Genomic DNA, 23,910 nt, shown 5'->3' with positions numbered 1-23,910 from the left:
TTTTCACTGCTCAAACCACCTCAGTGTATTTATTTCATACAGTCACTCACTTTTGTATTTAATAAATTTCATTTAGGATCTATCTCTTTCTTTTACTACTTCTTCAGTACCTCATTCCTATTAGAGATTTTTACTATTACTGCTGTTATTATTAACTCCTAATGTTGATGGCTTGGTTCTTTGTTTTAAGATCTATTTAGTATAATCACAGAGGGGCATTGGAAAGCATTTTCCAGATGAGACATTGACTTAGTCAATGACCTAGATCAGTGATGGCAAACCTTTTTTGATTGCTGTGCCAAAAGCAGGGGAAGCACAGGCAGGGCGTGCGCTGGTGTACCACACCCATAATGCTATGCATGTGACCACACACCCAGCTCGCACACATGCATGCAATCAGCAACACAAACACACATCACTTTGGCCATGGTTTTTTCGCCTTCCCCAGGCTCCAAAGGCTTTCTAGGAGCCTGAGGAGGGCAAAAACAGCCTCCCCCCTGGACACCTTCCTGAGGCCTCAGGAGCTACAGGGAACCTGGAAGTTTGGGAATAGTGAGTTCTGGTTTGTATGTAGGGCCGATTTTTGACCTCCAGAGCCTTTAGGAGGCTACCATGAAAGCTCCGGAGGGCAAAAAATGGACCTAAGAGCAAATCAGAACTTCCAGTTTGTCCGTAGAGCCATTTTTCACTCTCCAGAGCCTTCAGAGAAGCCGGTTCCCAAACTTCCGGTTTGCCCGTAAGTCCAGTTTTTCACACTTTGGAGGCTTCAGGGAGGCCCCCGGAGGGCGAAAATGGCCTCAAAAGAAGGCCGAAGTCAGCTGGCCAGCACGCACATGTGTGCTGGTCATCTGACAGTGCAACGCCTAATGTGGCCTGACAAATGGCTCTGCGTTACACCTGTGACATGTGTGCCATAAGTTTGCCATCACGGACCTAGATAATATTTTCTGGTCATCAAGTGGTACCATTGAAATAAAACTTTGGGTATTGACTTCATTCCCTTTGTTTTTCATTGAAAGAAGAATACATAATAATTTTTGAAAGCACTCTAGTTACCATTCTAAGGAGAAAGCATTAGGTCCCACATGTGAGAATCCAAAATCCTTTGGGCTGCGGAACCAAGATGATAGACCATTATTTAATTATGTATTGCATTTATATCATGTACTTTTTTTGAACCTCCAGATGACATAAATGGGGGTCTCCCTAATTTATCCCAGCAAGTCTGTGTTGCAGCTTGGTCTGAGAGAGAGCAACTGGTCCTAAGTCACTCAATAAGCTGCATGGTCAAGTGATTCATCCGGGTACAAATCTAACCTAAGGTTTAATACATAAAACTCAAGATGGGCTTTTGGTCTAGTCTATCAAAAGGGTTCTAATGTTCTGAAGCAAGTAAAAAAACCTGTCATCACTTCTTGTAGGAAATGCTGGTCAAGGAATTCCATGAACTGCGTGCAACAGTGAAGAAGATGGGGCTCTTGAAGTCAAGATTCAGCTTTTTTGCTTTCATGTTTCTGCATGCTTTCATACTAGACATTGCATCTTGGTTTACTATCTGGTATTTTGGAAAATCCTGGATGCCTTTCCTTCTTGGAGTAGCAATGTTCACCGTTGGACAGGTAACCTCTTTGAGTTGCAGAGCATAGCAGTGTAGAACAGTATTCAACATATATAGAGCAATTTAATTGTTTTCATTAGTAATTTAACACCTTGTGCACTTATCTCGGTTTTCAATTCTTTGAGCTGTTGAATCTGGACATAGTATTTCAACTACACACAGATTAAGAAAAGTGCTTCAGGATCTGAGCAAGTTATACTGCACAATATGCATAACATTGCTTAATCCTTTTTGTTTGCTGAAATTAAAATGTTTGAAAGGAAGGCAGCAAGTAATAGTATTTGCTGGCAGCCTACAGCATATAAAGTCTTATGTATGTATTGTATGTATGTTTGTGTATGTATACACACATGTACCTATATATACAGTGTATAATCACACAATATTTGCAATATAATTGTGGTTCTTTTTGATCACCATTAATTAATGGTGATTAACGATGCTCCTCTACCAATTAATTCATGCAGGAAAAATGTGGCAAAATTATATACATATGTGTCATGTTTGTTGATTCCAGATCCAGTATGGTTTTCTCCAGCATGATCTTGGCCATGTGTCAGTCTTTGAAAATGTCAAGTGGAACAGAGTAGCTCACTTCGTGGTAATTGGCATTCTTAAGGTCAGAATCCATCCAAGAGAAGGATATTTTAAGTGATGATTTGTGATTATTTATATATTTGAAATTGGGTCTGCCTATCCATCGTTATTTTCTGTCTCTAGGGTTTTGAAAATTAGGATAAAGATAACGAACACTGATATAGAACAATTTAAGCACTGAAGGACTAAAAATATAAGATCATCTTTTTGCAATGCCTCTGTAAGATGACAGTATTATTAATGCTTCCTTACAGAAAAGGGAGATGGTGTTAAGAGAAATATAGTCAGTCTGCATTTTATGGCTATGAATCATTTTTAACAATACTGCACTATACTTGCTTTGATTTTTCACTACTGAAGAGAAAGTAATGGAAGTTGCCATGTAAATATTTTCCAAATGAGGTGCTGTACAAAGAAAGACAGGGCACAGAGTCTCTGAGATTCACGGACAGATCTTCACACTCCTGAAACAAATCTAACGACTAAACAAACAAATTATTTCCTGCAAAAGCCCACCCCCCTTTCGCTCCTCTTTTATTTCCTATGGGAGGAACCAATCACTTTCCACCTGTGACTTTACTCTCAAGTCTACCCTGACTTTGGAGTTGTTCTTTTCTCCTGGAAGCTCTGCACATGCGCACACTGGGAACAGGCTGTAGCTGTTCCTCTGCCTCACTGCTATCTAGCTCCATAAAAAAATGTGTATGCTGCCAGTTTGCACCAGTTTGGGTGATTCAGACATCATCAAGGATCTTCTGTGCATGCCCAGACATGTGTGCTCCCTCTACATAACTGGTAGTGAAGACTCCTCCGTAGGCACCTGATCTAGTCTATTTCTAGTTTATTTTTGTTTCACACAAAGACATTTAGCAGCAAAACTGGAATTTTCAATAGCCAGTCTTGGAATGAAACTTTTTCAGATGCTTAATAAGAAGGAGAGGAAATGAAGCTAGTTTACACAAAAATGATGGAGGTCAGAGCACTGTCACTGTACACAATTCAATTCCTGCTAGATGGAAGGAAGTGTAAACCAACAGAACTGCAGGTGGTTTTTGTTTTATTTTGTTTGTAGTGGGGAATACAAAGGATACAGCATTATTCACAAATAGATGGAATTCATGTTTGTTCTTCTGTACTTTTCCAGGGAATACCAATGAGCCTATGGAACCACATGCATAACCAGCATCACGCCAAACCCAACTGCTACCGCAAAGACCCTGATCTCAACACGCACCCATTCTTTTTCAGTCTGGGGAAGAAACTTTCTTTGAAGGTAAATAAATAGAAAGTCTTAGGCAGACAAAAGACCATGAAAAAGGATTAGCAGTACTAAAAGAAAAAACCTGACACCACAATAACTCTGATGAGCAATCTAGGAAAGTAGGAAGAAAGATTTCTTTCCATCGCCCATATTTCTTTATAGCAACCCTCACTGCTGTTGGATCGGTTGAGGCATTGCCTTATTTTCTAGTCTCTGCTTCTGTAATAATTCTGTAAAACATATTTTCTTATAGACTGGAATGGAATGGAATGGAATAGAATAGAATAGAATAGAATAACAGAGTTGGACGGGGCCGTGAAGGTTTTCTAGTCCAGCCACCTGCTTAGGCAAGACCCTATACCATTTCAGACAAATGGTTATCCAATATCTTCTTTAAAACTTCCAGTGTCAGAGCATTCAGAACCTTTGAAGGCAAGTTGTTCCATTGATTAATTGTTCAAACTGTCAGGAAATTTCTCCTTAGTTTTAAGTTGCTTCTCTCCTTGATTAGTTTCCACCCATTGCTTCTTGTCCTGCCCTTGGGTGCTTTGGAGAATAGTTTGACTCCCTCTTTTTTGTGGCTGCCCCTGAGATATAGGAATACTACTATCCTGTCACCCAGAGTCCTTCTTTTCTTTTAACTAGACATACCAAGTTCCTGCAATTGTTCTTCATATGTTTTAGCCTCCAGTCCCCTAATCATCATTGTTGCTCTTCTCTGCACTCTTTCCAGAGTCTCCACATCTTTTTACATCGTGGCGACCAAAACTGGATGCAGTATTCCAAGTGTGGCCTTACCAAGACATTATAAAGTGGTATTAACATTCACGTGATCTTGATTTTATCCCTCTGTTTATGCAGCCTAGAACTGTGTTGGCTTTTTTAACAGCTGCTGCACACTGCTTGCTCATATTTAAATTGTTGTCCACTAAGACTCCAAGATCCCTTTCACAGTTACTACTGAGCAAGATACCACATATACTGTACACGTGCATTTTGTTTTTGTTTTTTCCCTAAATGTAGAACCATACTCTTTTCACCATTGAATTTCATTTTGTTAGATAGCGCCCAATGTTCAAGTTTATCAAGATCCTTCTGTATCTTAAGCCTATCTTTTGGAGTGTTGGCTATTCCTGCCAGCTTGGTGTCATCTGCAAATTTGATAAGTTCCCCATTTATCCCCTCATCCAAATCATTGATGAAGATGTTGAAGTGTACTGGGCCTAAAACAGAGCCTTGGGATACTCCACTGCATACTTCCCTCCATGTAGATGCAGTTCCATTGAGGACTACACCAGTGGTGGGTTCTGGATCCCATTGCAACTGGTACGCAACAACGGGTCTTGGCGTCCGTGAATGTAAGCAGTACATGGGTAGCACGTGCATGCATACTTACCACCCGCGATGCTCCAGCTGCTTGGTGGAGTGTCGTGCAGGCGTTGTATGCTCTGTGCATGTGCGTGAAAGCCCTGATCAGCTCAAATAGCAGTAAGGAGGGCAGGCGGGCAGTTGGGCCCTCCGGAGCACCATATCGGAATGGTACACCTGTACCAGGGCGTACTGGTCCTATCCCACCACTGGACTACACGTTGAGTGTGGTTGATCAGCCAGTTATGAATCCATGTGATGGTGATGCTGTCTAACCCACATTTTACTACTTTATCTAGTAATAGGTTATGGTCTATTTTATCAAATGTCTTACTGAACTCCAAGTAAATTATATCAACAGTATTCCTCCGGTCCACAAATTTTGTCAACGAATGCAATAAGATTAATCTGGCATGATCTGTTTTTGACAAACCCATGTTGGCTTTTGGTTATTATTTTGTTAGCTTTTGTTGGCTTTTTGTTTGCTGATTGTAGCTTGATTATCTTTTCCAGAATCTTCCCTGGCATTGAGGTCAGGCTGATAGGTCTGTAGTTGTTTGATAGGTTGGACTATTTTATCCCTTTGTGTAAATACAGATGCAAAAAATGAGTTAAATAGTTGCTTGTCACCTCCTTGCCACTTTCTCCCAGCAATGGACCAATTGTTTCCTTGACTTTTTTCTTCTTTTTAACATGTTGGAAGAAGCTTTTTTCGTTATTTTTTACTTTTGTCCCAAGCCTTTCTTCATTGTGAGCTTTAGCTTTCCTCACTTCATCTTTACAGGCTTGGGCTATTTGCTGATATTCTGCCCTAGCTATGTGCCCCCCTTTCCACTTTTTATACTTATCCTTTTTGTCTTTCGATTTATCAGAGAGTTCTTTATGCAGCCATGCTGGGTTCTTTTGAGAGCTGTTATTTTTCTTCTTCATTGGTATTGTGCTAGACTGGGCTTTTATACTCTCACTTTTCTGGTAGTAAAACTGGCAGCAGCCCATCCGTGCTTAATAAGCTGACTAGCAAAAAGTTCATCTATTTCCTCTGTTTGGTTGGGTGGCCTATAGTATAGACCTATGGCAATGTTATTCCCCACCCCATTAATATTGACCCAAATGCATTCAAGATAATTAGATCTGTTAATAATTCTGAGCTACATTTAATGACACAAATTTCCACTTCACTTCTGCATTAATCTCTACATTCTCCAAAGAATATGTTTTGATCCACATTTTCCTGTGAAGTGCAGTCTAATAATGCATTCCCCTTCCCAAAAGTTGTGTTTAGATGAATGCAGAGTCAAATAAGTTAACCAATGAATTGTGTATATTTAAGGCTGCAGTAAAATGCAGTGTCTCTCCAAAAGTTGACAAACTACCACTTTTAATGTGACAAAAAAGAGAAAGTAATGTAACATTGAGAACTCAATGTATGAATTGAAATAAATTGAATTAAATTGAATCAAATTAAAATGAAATCACATTTAATATTGGTATTGTCTTGTCCATGTTTTTCCCCCTGGCCCTGTTTATTTTGGAAAGGTAGCTTCCCTCAAAGATCAGAGGCAACCCTCAGTGCACAAAGGCTGTGTGTACAGCAAAAATTCAAGAGAGACAGATCAAATAATCTGTGATATAATAATATGCAAAGATTAATCTTTTCAAGAACCTATATTGTAAAGAATGGGCATGGACAGCATGACCCTGATGTGGAATTTACATACTTGACAATTTAACTGTTTGTTCTACTTCTTGTGCAGCTTGGAAAGAAGAAAAGGAGGTATATGCCTTACCAGTATCAACATAATTACTTTGCCTGTAAGTGTTTTACGATGTTTACAGGAACCTAAATTTGGAGAAGAATAACTAATAAAGTCATATATCAGCACTATAAAGCAGACCAGACTAAGAAACCAATGCCCCACAGGTTGGGATTACTTTTATTGGAACACCTAGAGCAGGTGTGTCACATTGGCCACACCCGCCCCATTTTAGCGAATGGGGGGAAGTCCTGATACGTTAGGTGATGACACCATGACACCGTGAGTTTGACACTCCTGACCTAGAATAACAGGATCTTGGAAATATGAATGTGTTTCCACCCTTAATGCGAAGCAGGGAGCTGCCTGAGACATTTACTCAAATTACTTTCTTGGAAAGGGCTCATTGATTTGATAGCAACTCTTTCTCCTGGCTTTCAAGGCCATTCCTTATTCCCTCTATATCAGGTCTCTGACTCAATCACTATAGAAATACCCTGATGAGCATTTGGGGCAATAGGTCAGAGAATAAGGCGGTTAGTTTAATGCAAAAAGGGATTCAGAGGCAGATGTTTGTTTCCTCTAGGATGTGTTCTACCTTTATTTTAATCACCCACTCATTTTTGTATTCTCGTTTTGCATTTTTATATTAGTCCTTGCCCCATTGATGCTTACAATTGGTACCCAATTGGTTTCCTATCGCTATTTATTTCAAAGAAAAAAATGGTTGGTAAGTCATAGCACCTCTTTATTTTAGGGGATTGGTGTATGGCCAAGTTTAACACGTAAAGGTCCTGAATCCTCTTTTTTTCTAATGAGCCACAGGAGATGCATTACAAAATGCAAGTTGCTTTCTTTCCTTAATCCCCCACGACATCATGGGAACATTCCCTGCCATTCATGATTTCTTTGGCCTTCCCTCTTGTCAGCACCATTGAACAGAAAATGTACCTTGTTTGCAGTGGTGGGTTTCAAAAATTGTTGGAACCTACTCTGTGGGTGTGGCCTCCTTTGTGGGAGTGGCTTGCCACCCATGTGACCGAATGGGAGTGGCTTGCCGCCCATGTGATGGGATGGGAGTGGCTTGCCGCCCATGTGACTGGATGGGAGTGGCTTGCTGCTCATGTGACCGGATGGGAGTGGCTTGCCGCCCATGTGACCAGATATGAAATTTGAATTAGTACTTAGGTCAGTCCAAGTAGCTATTCAGAAGTTAGTGGTTAGAAGCAATCGTAAAGCAAGATATGGAATTAAAACCAGATATATTTTGTTGGGAGTATAATATATATTTAATTTTACACACGTTAGCAGCTGCTGGAATTGTGTTTGCACAACAGTGGAAAAACATAGATATGTAAATGAATAAATATTACAATGTGCAGGAATAAATAAATTGACAATTAAAATCAAGAAGGCTCTGAATACTTTTTCACGTGGGATTGGTTTTAGCAATTGCCAACTAACGGAAACAGAAATTAGAAATCCAAAAGTATGAAAGAAAACACGAATTATGTAAGGAAAAGTCCCTAAAATGTATAAGGAAATGTTACTAGATCATTATTAATGCGTAGATAACTGTGGGACATTACACACACACACACACACTCACACACACACACACAAACACACACACATATACACACACAAACTATGACAGTGTCAGGAAAACACCAAAAAATAAGAATCCCCCGCCAAAAGACTGCCAATGAAACCAGTTTTTTTTCCCCTAAGCCTAAGGACAGGAAAGACAAAGTAACTGGATTAAAAACCATCAAGGCATTGTGGAAAATTACAAAGGACAGGCGCTTACAGAACTATCAACCACCTCAGAATTACCTAAACAACGAGAGTGAAACACACTAAATCTGGCAAAGCTGCCTTGCACCAACCTGGCCTGCCCATAGAAAAGCAGCCACTTTGAGAAACATAAACTTGGTCTGAACACTTAAAAGCATCACAAAGAAAACATTTGCAAAAAGGAATAACATTTCTTGTAGTAAATATATTTTATAAACAATTAAAAAATAAAATTCCCCCTAAAATAATTTTAAAAAGATATTCTATAAATAAAAGAAATCCTTAAAAACCAATCTTAAGTATTCCACCAGCAATAATTTATAGTATAACTATTTTAAGGTATTATACTAGCCATAGTATACTGTAACCATTATTTCAATCCACCTGCAATAATTTATACTGTAACCATTTCAAACTATAATTTAAAATGAAACCATTAAAAATATTCCATACACAATAAATTACAATAAAACTATTTAAAAAAATTCCATGCACAATACATTTCAAAGTGTTGAGTATAGAATTTTTTAAAATGGTTTATTTTAATTTATTTTGGATAGAATCTTTTTTTAAATAGTCTAAGACATTTTTTAAAAAAATCCACACAGAATAAATTGAAGTAAAATATTTTAAAATATTCTATGCCCAATACTATTAAGTAAAACTATTTTAAAAAATTCTATGCAAAATAAATAAAATATTATTTTAAAATACATTAAAAAAATAAAAGAAAAAAACCCGGGTCACTTACCAGCAGGCAGAATCAGCAGCACTCCGATGCGATGGATCCTCGTTGCGATGGATGAAAGCAACAGGGAGCAGGCAGGCAGAGAGGCAGCAGGAACAGGTAAGACATTAAGCAGGTCGCCTGGCAGGTTTAGCCAGCCAGACGAGGCTGGAGAAGGGGGGCAGGGGTCTTCCCTTAAGGAAGCTAGGCCGCCTTAGCCGCCAGCCCATGGCTTTTGCTAGGGAAGGCCTGAAGGCCTTCCCTTGCAAAAGCTAGGCCGCTGCCGCCCCCCACCCGCCTTCAGCCGCATGGCATACGCCAGCCTGCAGCTTTTGCTAGGGAAGGCCTGAAGGCCTTCCCTCACGAAAGATAGGCCACTACCGCCACTACCGCCCCCCACCCAGCTTTGACGGTGTGGCGTACACCAGCCCGCGGTGCCTTCCCTCGCAAAAGCTGGGCTGCCGCTGCCCACCCAAAGCCTCTTGAGTCCCGCTGCCGGGGCTTAGTTGCTTACCCAAGGGGGAAGCAGCAAGCTCCTGGAAGGCGAAGGGAGTTTTCAAATGGAGGTCAAGCGCGAAGCTTTTAAACACTTCGACTCCAGCCCGCTAACTGATTTGTTGGACTCCAGCCAATCAGTGAGCAGCAGGCTGGGCTAACTTAGTGCAGACAGGCGGGTTAGCGGGCGAGCGAGCTGTGACGCACCAGCAAGGGCGCTTTGCAGAGACAGGGGCCAGGAACGGTACCAGCGTTCCCGGAAATTAATTACTTCCGGGTTCACCAACAAACCGGTTCACAAGGACCGGCAAGGACCGGTAGGAACCCACCCCTGCTTGTTTGAGAAGGGAAGGGAAGGGAAGGGTGAGCAATAGGCAAATATTACAATCAAAGCCATGGAAAGCTTGTCACAGCTGCAAAGAGCTGATCACAGCCTCTACCCTGATGTTAACAATGAGCCTGTTCCACTGGGTTACATCAGGCATTGGGGAAGTTATCTCCTAGACTGGAAATCTTTTCCAAGCCAACCTGAAAGTCAGAAAACAACCATACGCTCCCTCAGGCAGAGACAGTGGCAACAGTGAAACAGAAAGGGATGAGGAGCAGAGGAAGAGATTGCCAGGAGATTGCATTTCTAACTGCCATGGATATTTGGGTGCACTTCCAGAGGGATGGGGGAGAGATTATCTGGGCACTGATATGGGGAGTATAGATACATTCTAATAATAATAAGAGCAATGCTCTAATTAAACATACTGTGGGTATGAAGCTTCATTCCTTCCCATGAGTACAGACCCCCCACATCCCCACTACTCAAATTGAGCCATGCCACTACCCATTGCAATTCTCAGCCACTGGAAATGACATCAAAACCTTTAGCAGCTTCAAGAATTCCGTTTCTGCCCTAGAGAAATTCTTTCCATTTTGATGTAGAGCAAGGTTTCTGCACAACTGATGTTAGTATGCTCCACCCTCACTCTTTTTTTTATCATTGTGGGAGTTTTATTAGATACACAAATGAAGAGACCCTGAAAGTCCTTCAGCACTACATTGCAGGCTGCCTATTACTCCACATGTTATTGTATTATAGTCTTTAGCATCTCTATTTGCCACATTGTAGCTAATTAATCTGAAATTGAAAAAGAAACTCATAATATTGATTCACACGTTGTTACCATTGTGCTTATTTAACATTCTGTTCTTTGACAGGAACTGTTTATCAATCTTTTCTATAACTTCCGGGTCTGCCTCATGTATGTTCCTTTAATGGGATTTAAGAGCTTTATGGCTTACTACTGGTTAGCAAGGTAATATTATATAAAACGCTACCCTGCTTCTATGACTCAGCTAATGCTTTTAAGTGCTGTGAAATCAAAGAGAGACCTTCAATATGTACATTGCTAGATTCTTGGTGTAGCTATTGGCCAGTTCAAACTGAGCAACAATTGGCTCAGACTGATGTGTGTGAAACCCAAACTCACAAGTATATAATTAGCATTGAGCTACAAGTGTTTTGATTAATTGATAGTGAGGACACAGTGGAGAAATCAGGCTGGTTTTAAAGTATATTGCAAATAATTTGCAAATGAGAAGTGATTATGGAAAAGGAGCTGTGAAGGGAAATACAGACAAATCTTAAGCACTTTCTGCCTTCTTTAGGAACTAAGCTGAATTTAAGCACCTTTATCCATCTTTCTTGCCCAATAGGTAATCCAAATGTGGGCAGTTCATCAACTTGTTTAACTGAAAATACTATTTACTCAATTGAGAACTCTGAAGAATGTAAGTTTTAGAATACCTGAAACTTCTAACTAGGTATGAGGGATTAAAGTGTGACAGATTGCATAAGATTATTACAGAATGCCATAGCTTTAACTCCCTGCTTTTATCTATAAAAATTATGTTTCTGTATAATCTGTGCAATGATGTGGTAACAGTAATGATTATGTTATGTTTTGTTTGAATCATTATTATTGTTTTTATGTCCACACAGGTTCTTAGAATCTGGATGGTTTACTTGGGTCTCACAGATGAACCATATTCCAATGAATATTGACTATGATCAGAATTTAGATTGGTTCTCTGCCCAGGTGAGATAGTTTCTATTTAAAGGGGAAATTTCTTGTCTTCAGATAATCTTATTCAGAAATGCTGGGTCCTTAGTTCTGAAACACAGGGCCAGATCATGTTGTTGTTTTCTTAAATATTTCATGCCCTTATCTACATTGAAACATTGTCTTTATGAAGAGCAGGTAGTACAAATGAAATGTCTATGCTGACAGCTAGAAATCACTTTCATATTGCAGTTTCTGGGAAAATCACAATTGCAGCATGATGCCCTTTCTCTTCTCATGGAGAAAAGTTACAGGGGCCAACAATGAACTCATTGTCCATAGTAGATGATGAGATGGTAAACAATGTAGTACATTGCCTGTTAATCTTCCTTGCTTCTTCAGTAAAGCAGGAACAGCTTTATTGTTACTGCTATTTACTACTCAGTAAAGCAGGAACAGCACCAATGCTATTAATCCTCCATCCAAGTCCCCACATGTGGACCCCAATTCACATTATTGTTCTTTTTGTGGTCATGAACCAGTTTTTCAATGGCATAGAAATTAACTTTGTGAGATGCATTATCCACAGAATGAGAATATAGATCCATAAGACTAACTGATTCCAGATAGGAATAGCCAAACATTGATGGTGATAGGGGAAATACTGGCATTTTCTCTTTATATTGTAGAGAAGAAAATATCAGAGTGTTGAAAAACATTTTGTTGGAATGTATATTTATGCAACAACTACAATAGTATGCAGCCAGTAGATAGTAGTGTTTAAAAGTTTGGATCTATGGTCTATGTTTTTTTGTACTAAGTAGAGTTTCCTGTTACAGTTGAGCAATTAAGCAGTCAAGCACATGGTGACTGTACTCTTTATTTGATCTGTGGTGCTATATATGAACAGAATTTCTAACCTGGAGGAAGTCTTATTTTTGTGATGGTTGTTACAGCAATCTCCCCAGAAAGGGTACAGTGACTGTGTATATGAGGATGTACCTTTCATTTTTTTAAAGCATGTTTCTTCATGCTTTCTTGGCGTCATTTTCCCTTAGGGCTTTTTACCAGGTATTATGGAACTAGAGATTGGCTTGGATACACTCAATTTCAAACTGTGGTTTAGGCAAGATAATTAAGGGATGGGACTAAATGAAAAGATTATGTAACTAGGCCTCCAGCAAGTATTAGGCAATTTAAAGTTGATACCTGAAACCTTACTACAGTGATGCAAGTTAACAAGAGAAACAGCATATAGTTGTTGTGACATTAATAACAGATGGTTTCTGCATAAATAATCTGCTCTATCACAAAGAGAGAGTGAAAGATGATGAGAGACAAGACAGGTTTTCTCTCTTTTTTAACAGTAAATCATAAAACAAATGCAAAATGGCTAGTTGTACATCATCTTATAGGTCCTCCAAATGTAAGCTAGTGCCAACCTTTATTATATATTTACTGTTGGTACATCCCTACCAACCATGTTTATGTTACCCATCTATATATTTTATTTGGATTCTACTTTTTCTTTATGGGACTTACAGCCAGTTTTTAAGGTAGCTCTAAAGATTGGTGTATTCATGCACAGTTTTCCTTTTCCAATTTCTCTTTTGTTTTATTTTTGTAATAGCATGATATAATTCCTGGGGATGGAAAATAGTTAACTTCTATTTATTTATTTACTTATTTATTTATTTATTTATTTATTTACAAACATGTAAATTACACACACACAAAACTTAGACGTACACCACATTTACACAATATAATACGAACAGGAGCTTCCTGTTCTTTCTAATAGCAATTATCAATCGATACCGCTCACCTTATATTATTTCACCTTCTATTATATTTCATTTGGATTTCACCATTCTTAACTCTCTTATTTTACTCATAACTATTATTTTTGAGTTTTGTTATATTCCTTCATTGATTCTTGTTTCTTTCCTCCATCCACCTATACCATTTATCCAATATCTGGTAGAATTCTGATTCTTCTTTTCCCTGGATTTCTTTAGTTAGTATGTCCATTTCAGCACAATCCATAACCTTTCTTATTATTTCATCTTCGCTTGGAGTTAATTTGTTCTTCCATGGGAAATGGTTAACTTCTAATGCATGTTTATCAGTGATGGGATTAAAAAAAATTACCACAGGTTCTGTGGGTGTGACTTGGTGTGTCGGGTGTGGCTGGGTGGGGGTGATAGGGGAAGGATTCTGTAAAATCTTCATTCTAGTCACATTCCAAAGGAAAGTTACTGCAAAATTCCCATTTCTTCCCAATCAGCTGGGACTCGAGAGGCAGAGAAGATGGGGGCGGAGCCCATTAGAGGTGGTATTTACTACTCAAAATTTCTGCTACCAGTTCTCCAGAACTGGTCATAACCTGCTGAATACCACCTCTGATGTTTATATTATTATTTTTATTAAAATTGGAGGGTACATTAATTCATATGATTTGGTTATATCCAGTTTTGATTTTTGTTTGAACTAAAATTAAACCCCATAAAAGTAGATTTATGAATAAATGTTTTATATTAAAATGTTATTTTGAATACATTCCAAAACCAGGCAAGTTGAATTTTAAAGGAATTACATGAATTATGAATTATATAAAATATAATTATGAAATGATTTTTGAGGAATTATTAAGGGAAATTATATTGGATGAAGTAAATGGTATTGAAAGACCTATCTATTTTTGAATATTAAGGACTGTATTCAAGAAAATGTAACAATTTTAAAGCTATTTTTTCTACTCAAAAGACAATAATTCAAAATAATTTTATAATGGTACCTTCTTTTGAAAATAGAAGAAAAACAATTGGCCTAAATCTGCTTACGGGTGGCTGAATGGAGACTTGGAGACTGCTCTTCTTGACCCTAACCTAATGTCCTAACTTTTACAGAAGTAATTGCATAATATTTCCATGTCTACTTCTAAAGAAATAGTTCAATAAGAATGACTCAGGGAAGACGACTTTAGATTCACTGGTTGGTTGATTCACTCCAAAAGAGAACTACATTTCTCCTGAAAAGAAGCCAGCGTGTTAAGCAGAATAAGCCATTGAATCTGAAATGTCACCAATATCCTAGTCTGTGCAATTTTTTCCCCACGCGTATACACTATATTGCCAAAAGTATTCACTCACCTGCCTTTACTTGCATATGAACTTACAGTATTTAACCTGTGATTATGTCTCCCCACTGAATTGCTGTTAGTATTTTTTCCCCCTTTGGATTCATTGTTCAGTCCCTGACACTGCATTATTGCCCATAATGTGGCTAGATATTTCCTTAGTCTACTCCATGCTTCATTCATTTTTATTATCCCACAGATGCATACCAGTTATAAAGTGACTTCTCCAAATTATTGACTTTTTTCATTATTCTTTGTGCTAATTATAGTTAGTCTGGATTTTATCAGACTAATTTAATTTATCTGTTCTGTATTAATATGATTATTGGGTAGAGAATTTGTAACAACATCCATTAGACATCAGTCAGCAGAGATCTGGAGCATGCGGCATGTCCATGTGGGAATGCATGGTGCAGGAAGAGGTTGAGGGGAGCAGGTAGTCACCAAGCCACCAAGTCCTGGCTGTTCCAGCAGGCTGGGGGGAGCTGAGAAGCATCTACCTCCACGGAAATTGTGAATGTTGGTTTTGTTTTTAATATGTTGTCTTTGTCTTGTTCCCCCCTTTGTCTCGTTCCCCCCTTTCCCTGTGTGAGCCGCCCGGAGTCCTCCGGGAGTGGGCAGCATACAAGACAAACAAATAAACAAATAAATAAATAAATAAATAAATAAATAAATAAATAAATAAATAAATAAATAAATAAATAAATAAATAAATAAATGCATGCATGCATGCATGCATGCATGCATACATACATACATAATAAATAGTCCTGCAAGTAGCTCAGTTCTATGGTATCTAAAGCTTTGAAGGCAATAACCAGGAAACTTGAATTGCACCTGAATATCTATTGGGAGCCAATATAGGTTCATATGCGAGTAAAGGCAGATGAGCAAATACTTTTGGCAATATAGTGTATATCATTGGATTTCATCCCATGCACATAGCACCAGTTCAATAGTTGGCCTGGATTGCCTGGCCTGGATTCAGAAATATTTCTTTTATAACAGAACTTTTTTATTTTTCTTTAAAAAAAAACACAAGTATGTCATCATTTGTCAGTCATTAAAACATTGAAGTACAATTTTTTTTGTGTGTACCCCTCCCTCCCTCCACCCCCCCACCCCCCCTCCTCCTTCCCCCCCCCCGACTTCCCAGAACCCGTACACGGTATAGAATTTTAACTAACACAGTCTAAAATCTATTGAGAAAAAAGAAATAAAGAAATTAATGACATTCTAGATTGACCTTAGCTTCTTCTTACTGAACTAACTTTAAACAATTTAAATCATTTCTGATCTTAAGCATAGGCTAACTGGAATTTCTTAGTCCCGTATTTATTTTGTATATAATCAATCCATTTTTTCCAGTCTCGTTTATATCTCTCATTTGAATGATCTTTGAGATATGCCGATATTTTAGCCATTTCGGCTAAGTTTGTTACTTTCAATGTCCATTCTTGAATTGTAGGCAAGTCTTCCTTCTTCCAATATTGCGCCACCAACAGTCTTGCTGCAGTTATCAGGTGCAGAGTCAAATTGGTCTCTACCACTGTAAAGTCAGTACATATACCTAGTAAAAATAACTGAGGACTAAACTTTATCCTTCTTTTAAAAACATTTTGCATGACCCACCATATTTTTATCCAAAATGCTTTAACCTTTTGGCAGGTCCACCATATATGATAATATGTAGCATCGAGAGAACCGCATCTCCAACATTTAGGCTGTACATTCGGATACATAGAAGCCAACTTTTTAGGATCTAAATGCCATCTATAGAACATCTTGTAAAAATTTTCTCTCAGATTTTGAGCTTGTGTAAATTTCACATTTCTTACCCAGATTCTTTCCCATGTATCCAACATTATTGGTTCCTCAATATTTTGAGCCCATTTTATCATACAATCTTTAACTAACTCTGTTTCCGAATCCATCTGTATCAATACATTATATATCCTCTTTATATGCATTAAGCTTTGATCTCTTATTTGTTTAAACAGATTATCCTCAACTTGAATAAAACCAATTTTTTGATCTATTTTCCACCTAGCCTGTAATTGCCCATACTGGAACCATGTTTGAACTACCTTCTCCTCTTTTAATACCTCTAAAGATTTTAATTGTAATACCCCCCTTTCCGAGGTAAGAAGCTGTCTGTAGGTAATTCTGTCCTGTTTTTGTGCTGTATTCATATTTTCAATTGCGTGTCTAGGAATTGCCCACATGGGTATCTTGTCATTTAATTTATATTGATATTTCTTCCAGACCCGCAATAAAGCATTTCTTAAAATATGACTTTTAAAGTTCTTATCCAATTTTTTGTTGAATAACAGGTAAGCATGCCAACCAAATACCAGATCGTGTCCCTCAATGTTCAATATTCTATCATTGGTTAAGTGAATCCAGTCACTAATTACAGATAATACCACTGCATCATAATATAGTTTTAAATTAGGTAGTTTCAATCCTCCTCTCTCACGTACATCTTGCATTATTTTCATCTTTACCCTCGGCTTCTTTCCTGCCCACACAAATTTGTTGATACCCTTCTGCCATTCTAAAAGGTTCGCATCTTTTTTAAGTATAGGTAACATTTGGAAGAGAAATAAAAATTTTGGTAAAATGTTCATTTTCACTGCCGCTATCCTACCCAGCAAAGATAAGTGCAATTTCTCCCATTTTTTCATCTCTGTCTGTATGCTATGCCAAAGTGGTTCATAATTATGCTTATATAATTTCCCATTTGAAGTTAAAATGTTAACTCCAAGATATTTGACTTTTTTAACTACCTCACATCCTAGCATCACTCCTAATTCTTCCTTTTGTTTAATATTCATATTTATAGCTAATATTTTGGTTTTTCCTAGGTTTATTTTAAAGCCCGACACTTGACCATATTGATTAATCATATTCATTAAAACCATACTGGATTCCTGCGGTTGTTCCAATATTATGACCAAATCATCCGCAAAAGCGCGGACTCTATATTCTTGCTGCCTAATCTTGATCCCTTTTAAACCATCCAAGCCCCGTATTTTATTCAACAATACTTCCAAAGTTATAATAAACAATAATGGGGACAAAGGACAGCCCTGTCTTGTACCTTTTCCAATTTGAAAAGAGTCTGTTAGACTTCCATTGACTATGATTTGTGCTGTTTGCTGTTGGTATATTGCTTTAATTGACTGTAAAAAATTATCTCCTATCTGCATTTTTTGCAGTATCTTCAACAGAAATTGCCAGTTAACTCGATCAAAGGCCTTCTCAGCATCCAAAAATATAAACGCAGCAGGGATCTGGTTGTTCTTTCCCAAATATTCTAATGCATTAATAATTAATCTAACATTACTTTTCATCTGTCTCCCTTGTATAAAACCTGTTTGGTCCGTATGTATCAATTGTTGAATGACCAACATTAACCTATTTGCTAATATTTTAGTAAAAATTTTATAATCTACATTCAGTAATGAAATAGGTCTATAATTTTTGGGTTGAGTAGTATCTTGATCTTCTTTGGGTATCAAAGATATAAACGCTGTCTTCCAAGATGGAGGGACTTTACCTTCCGTTTGAATCATATTAAATAATTCTCTAAGAGGTTCTACCATTTCTAACTGTAAGTTTTTATAGTAAACCGCTGTCAAGCCATCTGTACCTGGTGCTTTCCCTGACTTTAATTGCTTAATTACCTGCAGGATTTCCCCCGAGGTTATTGGTTGATTCAATTTTTGCCTGTGTTCTTCTCTAACTGAAGGTATTTTCTCTTTATCTAAATATTTGTCTATGTCTAAACCATTAATTTTATCCCCTTTATACAGTTCTGTAAAAAATTCCCAGAAAGCCTTTTGAATCTCTTCCTGTTGAAACACCTCCTTCCCTCTGTAAATCAGTTTAGATATATTTCGAGTTTTCCTTTTTTTCCTAATCTGATAAGCTAACCATCTGCCAGGTTTGTTTGCATTACAAAAAGTATTGTGTTTTGCATATAATAGATTAGTAGCCACCTGGTCAGAGATCAACATGTCAAATTGAGATTTTAATATGTTAATAGCTTCCTTAGCCTTTGTATCATCTGGGTTCATTGTTAACTCCAGCTCTTTTCTCTTAATTTCCTCTTCCAGTTCTGTTCGTTTTAACCCTTGCTTATTTCTATGTGTTTTATTTATATTCATCAAAACTCCTCTCATATACGCTTTGCTTGCGTCCCATACAAATTCCATAGATGTACCCTTATTCATATTCAAAACAAAATATTCAGATAGTAATTTTTTACAATCATTAATATACTTTTCATATCTAAATAAGTTTTCATTCAATCTCCAAGACCTTCTTGCCTGCACTACCCTTCCCAACTCCATCCAAACTGGGTTATGGTCCGAAAGGATCCTAGCTGCAATCTTTGTTTTCTTGACCCTAGAAAGCAAATCATTAGTGGTTAGAATAAAATCAATCCTTGAAAGGGATTGATGCCTGTCCGAGAAGAAAGTGAAGTCAGATTCCTCTGCATTTCTTTCTCGCCAAATATCTCTCAATTCAAAATCATCCATAATGTCAAAGAAAGATTTGGGTAACTTTGCTCGCATCTTGGTATTTAGGCGGGAAATCTTCTTATCTCTCTTAGTGTCTATCACTCCGTTCCAGTCACCCAATAGTATACAAGAACTATAGTCCCACTGTACTAGTTTAGCATGAAGATTTCTATAGAATCTATCTTGCTGTTGATTGGGAGCATAAATTCCCAAAAGTAATGTCTTTTTCCCTTCTAAGATTAAGTCTAAAGCAATATATCTTCCGAAGGGATCTGCTTCTATTAATTCAGCTTTCATATCTTTTCTTAAGTATACAACTATACCATTCTTCTTTTCCATAGCAGAAGCTGCAAAATGTTGACCAAGTTTTGAGTTGATCAAATATTTTTGATCAGTTGACTTGATATGAGTTTCTTGCAAACAAATTACATCGTTCTTAAACTGTTTGAGATAATGAAATATTTTCTTCCTCTTCTGTGGAGAGTTCAGTCCGTTGACATTCCATGTTAAAATCTTAGTTGTCATCTTTGGTTGGTTGAAGCATTTTTAGAGCTTCCTGCACGGCCTGTTTAACCTTAGGTCTAGCTCCTCCCATTGCTTCCAGATTTGTTGTTGTAGATCCTTGATCGATGGCCGGTGATTGTTGACGCTGTTGCTTTTTAGCTTGTTTCTCCATACGTCTAGTAGTCATGCGGCTAGGTCTTGGTTCCATAGCACCTTGCACTTCTAGAGAAGAGAGATGCTCCATCTTGTCTGGTGGTTGTGTAGTTTGCTGTCTATCCTGTCCTTCTTGTGGTCTTTCTCTAGGTCCAGATGGTGCAGGGTGTCCGGCCTTCAGTATATTATAATAAAAATCTCGGGCTTTCCATACAGAGTTGAGGCGGTACCTTTGCTTATCAAATGTAAATATGATGCCAAATGGTGCATCCCATCTATACTGTATCTGACGGTTTCTGAGTTCTTCAACCAAAAAAGCGTAGTCTCTCCTGGCTCTTAACATTGGAGGTGGTATCTCTTTCAAAACAACCAGGTCTTGACCGCCAATTTGAAGCTTAGTGTTATAAGATGCTTGCAGTACCATATTTCTAAACTCTCTTGTAGTAAAATATATAACGATGTCTCGAGGAAGCTGCTTCTGCTTTGCCAGCCAGGAGTTGACGCGGTAAGCTTTGTCAATTTGCCAGCCTTGATTGGTCCCTGGTCTTCCCATCAGGCGGTCAAAAGCTTCCGATAGGATCTGTTTCAGGTTCTCCTGTTTCTCCTCACGCAGCCCCCTTACTCTTAATGCGAACTCCATTTGACGGTACTGTATCATAATAATTTCTTTTTCAGCATTTTCCACTTTTTGTTCCACCACCTCTGTTTTCAATGTCAAGTTAGCATTGGCATCATTAAGAACCTCTAAAGTATCTTCCACTCCAGAAATATGTTCTGTTAATACAGTTACAAGACTCAGCATGTCGTCTCTAATTTTATCAACCTTAGCCTCAAATTTCTCATACAACTCCTGTTTAAGTCCTTTTATTTCACTTTTAATTTCATTTTTAATTTCTTCTTTCATTTCTTTTATTTCCTCTTTTCTCTCCTCTCTATTATCTCTAAATTTATCTTCCATTTTAATTGTCTGTGCATTAAGAGCCTCGCTTAAATTACTCAGGAAAAATTCTTTCGTTAACACATCCCCAGCAGGGGGCGTAGGAAGCGGAGGCTGCAGCTTTGTGCCAGGCACTGAGGATGTGCCCCTGGAAGTAGAGGGTGACGACTTCAAGTTAATATTTGGTTTTGAGGCCATTTCAAAATTTATCTGCCTGCAGTTAATAAAACTCTATTGCCTAAATAAGCAGCTTTAAAAAAAGAGGCTTTTATTTTGAAGTTTAAGGCTTGGCAAAACTTTCAGTGAGTAAACATTGTAACAAGACCGTTCAACAGATTCATCACCATTTAACTTCCAAATAAGCAAAGTTAATGAAGGAGTAAAATTCTTCTATTGTGAAACCAAAACATTTGATAAGCTATCTCTTTTGTTTTGAATTCTTTTGAGGATTTGCATTGTCTAGCAAAAAGTGCTCGTTATTACCGGAGAAACCAGGCTGCTCGGCGCCATTTTAGAAGCCTCTGAGTAAATAATTTTTCGGAGGAGAAAAATAAAAGAAGCTAAAATGTTGATAAGCAATTAATGTCCACAGTGAACGGATCCAGCTCGTGATAAGAATAAATCAAACAAAACTTTGATCAGAGTGGGAGAGACCTACTTTGTCCTGCACGAGGCAGTTTGAAGTTCCCAGCACGGACAGCCGTTCTGCCTTGGGCTAGCCCCCCTTTCCTTGCAAGCACAAAAGCTGCAAAAATCGAAGAGCATTTGCCAGCAAAACAGTTTCTTCTTTCCTTCTTGCCTGAAGGATAAGAAAACCTGATAAGACGTCAGATGGAAGATCCTCTAAACAGGTACGTAGCCAGGAATTCGGAGGCAGCTGATTTTTTGCTGCTTCCACCAGTAGGCTCCTCCCAGGAAGTCCCTATTCAGAAATATTTCTAATGTCCTTCTGGGCAGGGACCATACTATAAATGGAACAAATGTTTGGAAATGAATGATGGTCTACAATACTGTAAATTGGTAGAATTACATGCACTGTTGATAGAAACTAGGAAGAAGCCTGAAGGAAGTCATTGGAACTCTACTTTTTTTTTTTTAATTTCCCCCTTAGCTCGCAGCAACATGTAATGTCAATGAATCCCTATTCAATGACTGGTACACTGGGCACTTGAATTTCCAGATTGAACATCAGTAAGTACAAGCTATATGGAAAGGTTGTACAGTATATAATGCAATGTTTGTACAGCTTTTGTCACCACTAAGCATCACATGCATATTATGGTCTATGTTTGAAGCCAAATGATGGCTGTGGCCAGGAGTTTTGGCTAGTTTTAAAGAAAGCAGATCTTGTCCCAGTTATACATGCTGTGACTATTCCAGACTGGACTTTGGGTCTATCCTGTAAAAATGCCTAGAAATAGCATTTCATATAAAATGCAGCAGTGAAACTAATGTCTATGAGCCATGGTGGTACAGTGGTTAGAGTGCAGTACTGCAGGCTACTTCTGCCGATTGCCAGCTGCCTGCAATTCAGCAGTTCAAATCTCACAAGGCTCAAGGTTGACTCAGCCTTTCATCCTTCCAAGGTGGGTAAAATGAGGATCCAAATTGTTGGAGGCAATATGCAGACTCTGTAAACCATTTAGAGAGGGCTGTAAAGCACTGTAAAACAGTATATACGGCTAAGTATTAATGCTATTGGGCTTTTCATATCTAACTTCTAGATATATAGCAGGTTAAATGGTTGATAATTAAAATTTATTTCTGGATCAAGTCAAAATGCTGGTTTTCACCTTTAAAATTCTTAACTAAGATTTCAAAACCTGTGAGCAACTCCACAGTACCCTACTACAAAGTAACTCATTAGGAAGGATCATGGTTCAGCAATAATCAGAAGGACCTCAGCTTGTTCATCCCTACCTCAAACTCTTTGGGAACCAGACAGGTGAAAGGTTATCCTCTTCTGTATCCACCTGCCTGTATGCAATACTGAAAAGGAAATTCTCTGACATTGAAATGGGAAGGGCAGTAATGACAGCAGGATCCAAATTACAGTAGAAGTGTCTTCTACTGTGTCCTCTTGATATTTTTCCTCTCTTTCCACAGTCTTTTTCCAACCATGCCTCGACATAATTATTACAAGGCGGCTCCCCTGGTGAAATCCCTTTGTGCCAAGCATAACATTAAGTATGAGTGCAAGCCCATGCTTACTGCTTTTGCGGATATATTGCGGTAAGTGTGAGCCAACAGGAAAAAGGCCATTTGCAGGCATGTCACCCAGAGAATATCTCAAGTGAAGAGTAGCCTGAAAGAACTCATGACTGTGCAAATGTGCTTTTGATTAATGTGTTCCATGTTCCTTTTTCCTTCTGCAGCACCCTGAAGGAATCAGGAAAGGTCTGGCACAATGCTTATTACCAGGAAAAAAAATCAATACAGTGAGGAATTGGGATGACTCCTTTGTTATTAACACCTGCTGTTTTCTCTTAGCCTTTGTGATTTTAAAATAATTTAAATAATAATAATTTTAATCTATTGATTGTTTTATAATGTTATAACGTCAGTTTTTCATGAGATGGATAGCCATGTACAGTGGATGAATAAATAAATAATATTGAAAAGGAATCTTGTGGTAAATTATTCTGGATGGATGGATGGATGGATGGATGGATGGATGGATGGATGGATGGATGGATGGATGGATGGATGGATGGACAGATGGACAAACAGATTAGAGAAGAACAGGCCAAGATGGTAAATGATCCATTCCACAAAGAACCATCCAAGATGTACTTCTAACTGCAGTGCAACACCATAGTAACATGAAAGCTGCCTGTCAGCCAGCCTGCTGCTTGCTGTCATAGAAAAGGGGGTGGGGGTGGTCAGTGGAGAATTGTGCTTTGCAGCTTTGCAGCTTTGCAGCTTTGCAGCTTTGCAGCTTTGCAGCTTTGCAGCTTTGCAGCTTTGCAGCTTTGCA

At 38.2% G+C, this 23,910-nt stretch overlaps 1 protein-coding gene across 1 annotated transcript in view; it reads left to right on the top strand.

Annotated features, from left to right (window-relative positions):
* The window catches only part of LOC148049521 (acyl-CoA (8-3)-desaturase-like), a 29,415-nt gene extending 5,934 nt beyond the window's left edge, over positions 1–23,481 (top strand). Inside the window, exons 3-12 of the mRNA XM_087718837.1 lie at positions 1,422–1,619; positions 2,136–2,237; positions 3,360–3,488; positions 6,599–6,656; positions 7,252–7,328; positions 10,827–10,924; positions 11,611–11,707; positions 22,045–22,124; positions 23,040–23,165; positions 23,309–23,481. Coding sequence (XP_087574963.1) covers positions 1,422–1,619; positions 2,136–2,237; positions 3,360–3,488; positions 6,599–6,656; positions 7,252–7,328; positions 10,827–10,924; positions 11,611–11,707; positions 22,045–22,124; positions 23,040–23,165; positions 23,309–23,375 — 1,032 coding nt within the window. The 3' untranslated portion in view covers positions 23,376–23,481. The remainder of the gene's footprint in view (positions 1–1,421; positions 1,620–2,135; positions 2,238–3,359; positions 3,489–6,598; positions 6,657–7,251; positions 7,329–10,826; positions 10,925–11,610; positions 11,708–22,044; positions 22,125–23,039; positions 23,166–23,308) is intronic.
* Positions 23,482–23,910: the final 429 nt, after the last annotated feature.

The sequence above is a fragment of the Thamnophis sirtalis genome, unplaced genomic scaffold (genome assembly GCF_051295495.1).
Source record: "Thamnophis sirtalis isolate CommonGarterSnake01/CBP01778 unplaced genomic scaffold, rThaSir2_p1.2 scaffold_1, whole genome shotgun sequence".
NCBI classification, from domain to species: Eukaryota; Metazoa; Chordata; class Lepidosauria; order Squamata; family Natricidae; genus Thamnophis; species Thamnophis sirtalis.
The sequence above is the reverse complement of the archived record's forward strand: the minus strand, read 5'-3'. Positions and strand labels throughout refer to the sequence as shown.